At 55.8% G+C, this 8,909-nt stretch overlaps 1 protein-coding gene across 1 annotated transcript in view; it reads left to right on the top strand.

The window, feature by feature from the left end:
- The first annotated feature begins 4,083 nt into the window (after positions 1 to 4,083).
- ZNF853 (zinc finger protein 853) overlaps positions 4,084 to 8,909 on the top strand; it is a 7,728-nt gene continuing 2,902 nt past the window's right edge. Inside the window, exons 1-3 of the mRNA XM_081819278.1 lie at positions 4,084 to 4,644; positions 5,390 to 5,507; positions 7,948 to 8,503. Of these exons, the coding sequence (XP_081675404.1) occupies positions 4,633 to 4,644; positions 5,390 to 5,507; positions 7,948 to 8,503 (686 nt within the window). The 5' untranslated portion in view covers positions 4,084 to 4,632. The remainder of the gene's footprint in view (positions 4,645 to 5,389; positions 5,508 to 7,947; positions 8,504 to 8,909) is intronic.

The following is an 8,909-nucleotide window of genomic DNA, read 5'->3' as shown; positions in this document are numbered from 1 at the left end:
GCCGTTGCTGGCTGGAGAGTCTGGGCTGGTTGTTTCTTGCTTACACGGCCCAGTTCCCACAATGCCGACCCCATCCTCGTTGATGCAGCAATTGTGTCTCTCTATAATACCATTTTCCCCTCTTGCCCTCTTGCCCCTCTAGCCCTAGAGGTCCTAACCTAGGTAGTCCCATCATCCCCTGTGTCATGCTCCAGCCCTTTTAACGTGTTTGTGACCATTTTCCTCTATTAAATGTTCTGCTTAATTATTTACGAGTTCTGGTGTTTTCCTCACTGGAGGGACAGCTCAGGGTTGCACCATCAGGAACACATCACCTCCAAGGCCACGCGGCAGGGGAGACGTGAGATGGAGGTGGCCCACCAGCTCCTAAGTGCTTTGGCTTAAACATAGCCCAGGTCACTTCCTGTCATAGTCCCTTGGCCAAATTAATCATTTAATCCCAGTTGAACTGCATATAAGACTTGGAAATATAGGAGAAGACTTGGAATATTTGGTGAGCACTAAGTGTCTCTATTAGGACTTCCAAAGGAGAGAGATGCCGTGTGAGGAAACAGATTGATGGAGGAGAGAGAGAGAGTAAGAGACACAGAGTCCCAGATGATGACACCAGAGTTCCAGGCTGACAGAGCACTCCAGAGGGCCAACTGCCCAATTTGGGTCCAAAGGAAGGAGGCTCCAGAAGGGATGTCTGGAAACAAAATGAAACAAATAGATTTTCTGATGTGTTTGACCAGGTGGAAATTTGGGTTCACAGGCATTTAGAGAGCCAAAGGAGGATGCGGAAAGACTTTTCAGGCGATTCTAAGACTGAATCAAAGCAAATTTTAAAAAGAAAAAAAAAAAAAGAGAGGAGGAGAGATTAATTCTAGGAAGAACTAAGAGTTGTACAAGAAGGGAACTAATACAAATCCTTTTACTGGGCTCAGCGGGGAAAAATATTTACAGAGATGTACTCATGGGAACAGTACATGTGGATTTACCACTGACTGTGATGAAACTGTGGAGAGGTGTGGTCCCGTCCTGGACTTTTGCAGCTGACCACCAGAGTTGGTACAGACTCCACAAGATAAGGGCATCACGCCCAGGAAGACTGCCCCACATAGACACCATCTGCAAGTTTGGGAGTCTCCAGGCCCCCGGCACTTCTGACCAACGGGCTACAAGTTCAGGGATTCCTTTGACCTACTCAGGTCGGATCATTAACTAGATCAACTCACAGAATTCAAGAAAGTGCTATACTTACGAGTACAGTTTTACTACAAGGGATACAAAGCAGGACCAGCCATGGTCCCTGAAGAGATCCAAGGTCTAGGAAGAGTCCTGAATGTAGAGCTTCTATGTCCTCTTTCTGGACATGGAGAATCTATCACCAACCAGGAAGCTCACCTGAATCATGGTGCCCATAGTTTTCATTGGTGTTTCATTGTGTAGGGATGATCGATTGAATCACTGGCCATATGACTGACCTCAATCTCTAGCCCCAGAGGTAATCATATGGTTGGTCTTTCTAGTATCACCAGCCCCCATCCTGGAGCTAATCCAGCCCCCTTGCCCCCCGAATAACAAAGACATTCCTATCACTGGAGAAATTGCAAGGGCTCTATCCCAGAAAACTGGATAAAGACCAGACAAATTATTATAGGGAGGAAGAAAACATGTGTATGTGTGGCTTAAAGAGTTAAATCTGCATCTTCCAGAGTGGGATGTCCATAGATACTACGTAAAATGGAAAAACCAAATAATAGCATCATAAGCGTATTATTTAGAAACATGGCAAAAAAAAAATCAGAAGAAACGGGACGGGACTCAGAAGCGAGGAGAGATTTTTGTTGTTGCTAAAGCCTCGTACAACAATTTGACTTATTCAATTCAGTATATGTATTGCCTGGACAAAAAATTAAAGGGAGAGGGGCTCCTGGGTGGCTCAGTCAGTTGAGTGTCTGACTTTTTTTTTTTTTTAAAGATTTTATTTATTCATTTGACAGAGAGAGACACAGCGAGAGAGGGAACACAAGCAGGGGGAGTGGGAGAGGGAGAAGCAGGCTTCCCGCTGAGCAGGGAGCCCGATGTGGGGCTCAATCCCAGGACACTGGGATCATGACCTGAGCCGAAGGCAGACGCTTAACGACTGAGCCACCCAGGCGCCCCAAGTGTCCGACTCTTGATTGCAGCTCAGGTCACAATCTTAGGGTCATGATATTAAGTCCCATGTCAGGCTCCACACTGGGCATGGAGCCTGCTTGGGATTTTCTCTCTCCCTCTCCCTCTGCCCCTCCCCACTCCCTCTGCTTTCTCTCACTCTCTTTCTTAAAAAAAAAAAAAAAAAAGGGAGAAAGAGGAGGAAAAGGGTGGCTGTTGTTTGTGAGGTGCTCAGTCATGGTCATGGACAGGAGAAATACTCTCCAGGATAGAACTGTTGATTGGGAAGACACCTTATGCAGGTTTTGATGATGTAAAGGTGAGCAACGTACCTGCTAAGGAGTCAGACCGAGAGGAAGGGGGAACCAAGGGTGGTCCCTCTCATCAGCCACCGGAGAACTGTCCAAAGCTGCCTAGAGGTGGAATAGCATGAGACTGAGTGACATGGAGGTCACTGGTGACATTGGAGGGAACTGTCTGGGTGGAGTGATGGGACTGAGGCCAAGTTGGAGAAGGGGGAGGGACAGGTAGATGGAGATATGGACAGAACTGCTATGGGGCATCTTCCTGGGCAGTTTGGCCACCGAGGGCAGGAGAGAGAAGGGGTTGCATGTTTTTAAGATGGGAGAGCCGGGAGAATGAGCAAATGCTCTTGGAAAGAAGCCAGCAGAGAGAGAGGTTAAAGATTCAAGGAGTGAGTGGATCCTCTGGATCCTCTGGGCATGAGGTCTCCCTGGAGGAAGGACCTGGCAGAGATAGCTCTGTTCCCAGCCCTCCGGGGGGAGGGAAGGTGCACACCTAGCTGGCCAGAGGGGAGATGCTCACTTTTCCTTAAACTCCTGGCTAGCAGAGTGCTGTCCCTATTCCACTGATGCAAGGGAATAATTTGCCTCATTACCCAACTGGAAGAGGCCATTGTGAATCCAGATTTTTCTGCCTCCAGAGCTAGGCTCTTGCTGCCCTGGTTCCCCTGATGAGGCAGAGGCAGGGGCAGGCCTCGGCCGCCTGGAGCTTCTAGTCTGGGGGTGAAGCTGCCAGCCAGAGCGCAAGCTTTTCAGAGGGCTAGAGGAGAAGTCCTAAACTCCACAGCCTGTGGGGCCAGGAAGCATCCAAAAATGGAACAAGGCGGGGCGGCCAGGCCAGGATGGAGACAGTAAGGAGGGAAGAGGACTGTGACCACATGAGGGCTGTGCCCACCTCCAGTGAGGCATTCCCATACTCTAGCCCAGGAACAGCTCTCCAAGGCCAGATCTTGGGATTTTTCAACAGAATTGGAGTATCCCGATTTTAATGTGAACTCTCCAGGTTCAGACAGTGCAGCAAAGTGATGGGATATCAAGATGGTCAGGTAAGGCCTCCCTGAGGAGGAGACCCCTGACCCAGGCAGGGGTCAGCTTGGCCTGTCCAGGGACGCCTCTGCACATGGCTACTGGGGTGGGGACCTGGGGAGGGCAGAGGTTGGGGGCGACAGAGAGGGGGCCTGACCGCAGACCTTGTGCGTAGAGGAGGCGAGCCGGGCTAACCCTTTAGTTAACGAGGGTGGCCCCCACGGCCCCATCTGGTCCTTTGGGGTCCCAGCCCACTGTCCAAACGCGCACAAACTCCGCGCCCAGCTCCCCCAGCCCTGCCTTCACCATCCCAGGCCTCCAGGAGGAGGGGTTCGACGGGCGGAGGCAGCGGCCTCTTTTGGGTCCGCTGGGGGGCGGATTGGGGCCTCCTCTTTAGGTGAGTGTCCTCCAATGGAGTGCTAATGAACCACAGCTTGGACCCGGGCCAGGGGCGCCGCGAGGCTGCACCGGCCCCCCGGGGGGTGGCAGGGCCCGGGCCGGGAGCCTCGCCCGCCGCCCCCCCCCGGGGCAGCGACAGTCGCCACCCGCGGGTGAGCGGCCGGGCGGGGAAGGGTTAAGCCCACCGAGCTCGCGGCAGCCTAGAGCGGCGGCGGCGGCGGCGCGGGGGCCGGGGCGCGGGGCGCGCGGGTGGCGGGCGGGGGACAGGATGCGGATGCCGGGGGGACTTCCTGTGCCGGCCCCGCCGCCCCCGCCCCCGGCCCGCTGCCCGCTGCCGGACACACGCTCGGGCGGGCGGGCGAGCCAACGGGACCCCGGCGCGGGCCGCCCCCCGCCCGCCGGCTCCGGGCACCTGTGGCCGCCGGCGGACCCCGGCCGGACCCGGGCTGCCCCCGCCCCCGCCCCGGGGATCTGGGGCCGGACCCCGGCCCCGGCCGGCCCCCAGCCCCTCCCCACCCCCCTCCCCTGGCCGCTGACACCAACTTCTGCTCGCGAACTCCGTTCTGCCCCTTTTTTGGCCCAGGGCGACCTCGACGGCCCTGACAGCGACAGGCCCGCCGCAGTGCCCAGAAGGGCCCCCTGTGGCCCAGCGCCTCCCCGGCTCTTTCTGGATGGAGGCGCCTCAGGAAGGAGCTAGCGGCCTGCACTCTCCCGCCGCTGCTGACCACACCTCCCCTAGCGCAGAGGCCGCTGTGAAGAGCAGGAAATGCTGCACCAGGTGGGCCCAGCGGGGAGGTGGGCGGGGGGGCGTTCTCTGGAGGGCCTCTGGACTGGATTCTGCAAAGGGGAGTTGGAGTTATCCTGCTAGGAGGGGAGGCAGGACTGGATGTGGGGATACTTCTGCAGGGGCCAGAGTGGATGCAGGAGAGAGGTGGGGAACCTTCCAGACTTCAGGAGCCCCTGGGCCAGAGCTGATTCCATGGGTTGTGCTCTGGAAACCTGCCTTCCTAGGGAGCTGAGGTGGCATCTGGAACCTGTGGCCTGCTTGTGGCCTTGGAAGGCTGGGTGAACCCCAACAGTGCTCTGGGAGGCAAGAAACCAGGGAGGTGAACACACTTGTCAGTGCTTTGAAGGGGGCGGTGGAATGTGAGGTGTCTTTTTCTGCAAACTTCCTCAAATGTCCCTTGTGGGACTCCAGCTCCCTAGTGAAGGCCGGTTCCCACAGTCAGCTCTCAGTGAGGAGCAGATGTACCAGCAGCCCCTAAGCCTGGGGCTGAGCATGGGCCCTGCAAAGTTGGGACAGGAAGGTCTGCCCCTGGGGGGGGGCGGAGGGGGGAATGAATGGGCCCTGGGAGCTGAGCCTCCAGGCAGCCCTGCGCCTCCCTTCCCCAGCTATGGATTGCACCGTCCTCCTTTCCAGCCTGGGTGGAGATGGAGGGCTCTCTGGCAGTCAGTGCCACGGGGCTGGGGGGCTCACAGCACTCCTGCCCACCTGAACAGCTTCCTCATTCCTCTCAGCACAGCTGCCCCCCCGGGATCTTGGTCTGAACGCTAGGATGGAGCTGGGGGCAGCCACTGAGACCTTCGTGCTGGAGCTTCGGTGTCTTGAAGATGGGGGCCCAGGGCCTGGCACCCTCTCAGGTGAGGGGCTTGTGAGGGGTGTGGCTCTGACCTAAAGCAGGAGATAGTCCTCAGCCCCCGGGAGGACCTTTTGATAGAGCCCCAGGCCTGCTGTGGCCAAGAGAGAGGGGGCTGTAGGGTGCGGGGCAGCCTGCTGTCTGCAAGGGCGCTCACTTGGTGGTTTCCGGGTGGGGAGGGCAGGCTGCAACCTCTCACACCAGCTGACTTCAGCTGCCTGGAGTAACACTGGCAGGTTTGCCTCAGGATTTTCTAAGGCGGCTCCGTCAGGCTGTGGTTTTGCTGGTGACAGGCTCCCGACAGTGCAGACATTCTCAGCCCATGCCCTGGACCCCGGATGTGTGCTGGCTGGGAGCTGCTGCTGTGTCCCCAGTGGTCACGTAGTCTCCACTGCCCTCCTACCTGTCCCGGGCTCCAGACTCAAGTTCTCAGATTGAAATCAGGGGCTCTCTCCCTTGTGCCCCAGGCATTGGCCCCCTGGCTTCTCTTTTTCCTGTGGCCTTCTCTGACCTTGTCCACTTTTCCTGACCTCTGCTTCCATCCATCTTTCTCCCCTTTTGCCCAGAGCCAAATGTGGCCTGTAGAACCTTCCAAGATGCCTTCTCCCTCTGGCACCCACTCTGGGCCAACTTTCTATGGTGGTCATGCTCCTGGGAGCCAGTTTCCCTCTCTGTCCTTTGAGGGCACTAAGTGAGGGCTGGCTCAAGGTTGAACAGCATGAAAAGAACCAACGAAATTGGAGGGGTTGGGTGGGGATGTGTGGATGAAATGAGGGGTCTTCCGGCTCAAATATTTGACCGAGAAAAGTCTTGCAAGGGTATACACATCAGGTGAACTTAATGTTTACTAAAACATCATTGTTAAAAATGCTGACGTGGCTGCAAGAAGCCGGGACTGGCCACATGGCCAAATGCTGGGCTAGAAATGTGAGGACTCAAACAGAGGCGTGATGCGTCCCTGCTGCTCTCAGAGGTGGTTTTATTAGATCAATATACTCCTGGAAAAGTGGCCAGAAAGCAAAATTTTATAAATTTTATAAATAAAACCCCTGCTTTCCATTATAAAATTGAAAATATGAGGCGGGGGATGCCTGGGCGGCTCAGTCGGTTAAGCGTCTGCCTTCGGCTCAGGTCATGATCCCAGGGCCCTGGGATCGAGTCCCGCATCAGGCTCCTTGCTCCACAGGGAGCCTGCCTCTCCCTCTGCCTACTGCTCCCCCTGCTTGTGCGCTCTCTCTCTCTCTCTGATAAATAAATAAAATCTTAAAAAAAAAAATATGGGGCAGTAGGAAAAATAAATGTTGAAATCAGACTTGGGAATGGAGCAAGCCTCTTTGGACTTTCTGGGAACACAGTATAAATGCTCGAAACGAGAAACAACACGTGGCTATTGTGCAGAGTGACACGTGACAATGGAGTGACATGTAGGTGGCAGGGGTTACTGTACACCTGCACAATGCTGAGCCGCACCTGTACCCCTCGAATTCTTGCTGGGTCCCTGAGAAGGGTCGATCTCCTTTTGCAGACAGGGAAACTCAGGTTCCCAGAGGTCACATAACTGGCCGGTCACGACGTGGGCGTGTGGAGTTAGTCCTTTCTGTTCCAGACTAACAATCTCAAACACGTCCCATCTCAAGGCTGTTTCACACGGGGCTAGTTGTGTCCTCGGTATTTCCAAACTGTCAGTTTGCAAACTAATTTCCTAACCCACAGGGAGAGGGGTTTGTCGAGCACCCGCCTGGTTCTAGAGGCTTCACCCAGGAAGCTGGAAGTGTGGGTATCCTGAGGCTGTTACTGACAGGGAGGCCTCTGAGGCTGTAGGAGGAGTGGTAGTTAGGCCCTGACCTGAGGACTTCCCGCTGGAAACCTCGTGCTCTGACACTTCAGGGACTTTTAGAAACCACCTGTGGTAATACTTCCAGGCAGCTTTACAGAGATTCTTTATTATTTACAGAGAAGGCAAGTTCTCGCTTATTTAAGGCATGACCCTAACTGAGGTCAGAGTTCAGCGTGGGCTTGTGGCTTAGCTGTCCGAGTGGCTTGTTCGCTGATTCCCACTGGATGGTAATTAAGCCCCAGAGACTTCTCGGGGAATGGTGTTGGAGAGCCCCAGACACCCAGACTCTTGTCACTGCCAAGATCTAAGCATGGAGGCTGTGTGGAGGAAGGCCCAGAGGAGAGGTCAGAGAGTCAGGGTCCAGGGTGACGCGACCCACAGTCCTTTGGGCACATTTCTAAGCCAGCCCCACACCTCTGGGCATTTCAGTTTCTGCCACGCTGCCATGGCCACTTGACCCAGTGCTTTTGGGTCCCTGCTGAGAGCTCAACAGTGTGTCCTAGAGTGGCTGTCCATGGGGCAGGGTAAACGGGGAGGTCATGGGGGTCTGATCCCGAGAGCTGCCTGTAGATCTTTCTCTCCTGGCTTCCTGCCATTTCCACTACAGGTGGCAGTGGTGGGGGTGAGAATCAAGAGGAAGAAGAGGCTCAGGAGAAGAACGGCAGCCCACCACGGCCAACAAGCTCAGCCCCGATGGGGGCCGGGGAACTCGCTGAGGAAGCACAGCCCGGACAGCAGGAGTTGCAACTGCAACAGTCAGAATGGCAACGAGAGCTGCAGCCAGAGCAGCAAACACAAAGCCAGCCGTCAGGACAGCAGCTAGAATTGCAGCAGCAAGATGGGCAAGGCCAGCTGCCTCAACAAAACAAGGACCTGCAGGGAACACCCCAACCTGTGCCCCCTGGGCAGCTGAGACCACAGCTGCAGCTGATGCAACGGCAGGAACAAATACAGGAGCAGCAAGTGCAGGAGCAACAACTGTGGCAGCAACAGCAGAAACTGTTACAAGAGCAGGACCAGTCACAGCAGCAGCAGCACCTGCAGCAGGAACAGTTACAGCAGCAGCAGCAGGACCTGCAGCAGGAACAGTCACAGCAGCAGCAGCAGCACCTGCAGCAGGAACAGTCACAGCAGCAGCAGCAGGACCTGCAGCAGGACCAGTCACAACAGCTGCAGCACCTGCAGCAGGAACAGTTACAGCAGCAGCAGCACCTGCAGCAGGAACAGTCACAGCAGCAGCAGCAGGACCTGCAGCAGGAACAGTCACAGCAGCAGCAGCAGGACCTGCAGCAGGACCAGTCACAGCAGCTGCAGCACCTGCAGCAGGAACAGTCACAGCAGCTGCAGCACCTGCAGCAGGAACAGTCACAGCAGCTGCAGCACCTACAGCAGGAACAGTCACAGCAGCAGCAGCAGCAGGACCTGCAGCAGGACCAGTTACAGCAGCAGCAGCACCTGCAGCAGGAACAGTCACAGCAGCTACAGCACCTGCAGCAGGAACAGTCACAGCAGCTGCAGCAGCACCTGCAGCAGGAACAGTCACAGCAGCTGCAGCAGCACCCGCAGCAG

This window comes from Leptonychotes weddellii, chromosome 5 (genome assembly GCF_054177405.1).
Source record: "Leptonychotes weddellii isolate Sample4059 chromosome 5, ASM5417740v2, whole genome shotgun sequence".
NCBI lineage: Eukaryota > Metazoa > Chordata > Mammalia > Carnivora > Phocidae > Leptonychotes > Leptonychotes weddellii.
Note: the sequence above shows the minus strand (reverse complement) of the source record. Positions and strands in the feature narration are given on the sequence as shown.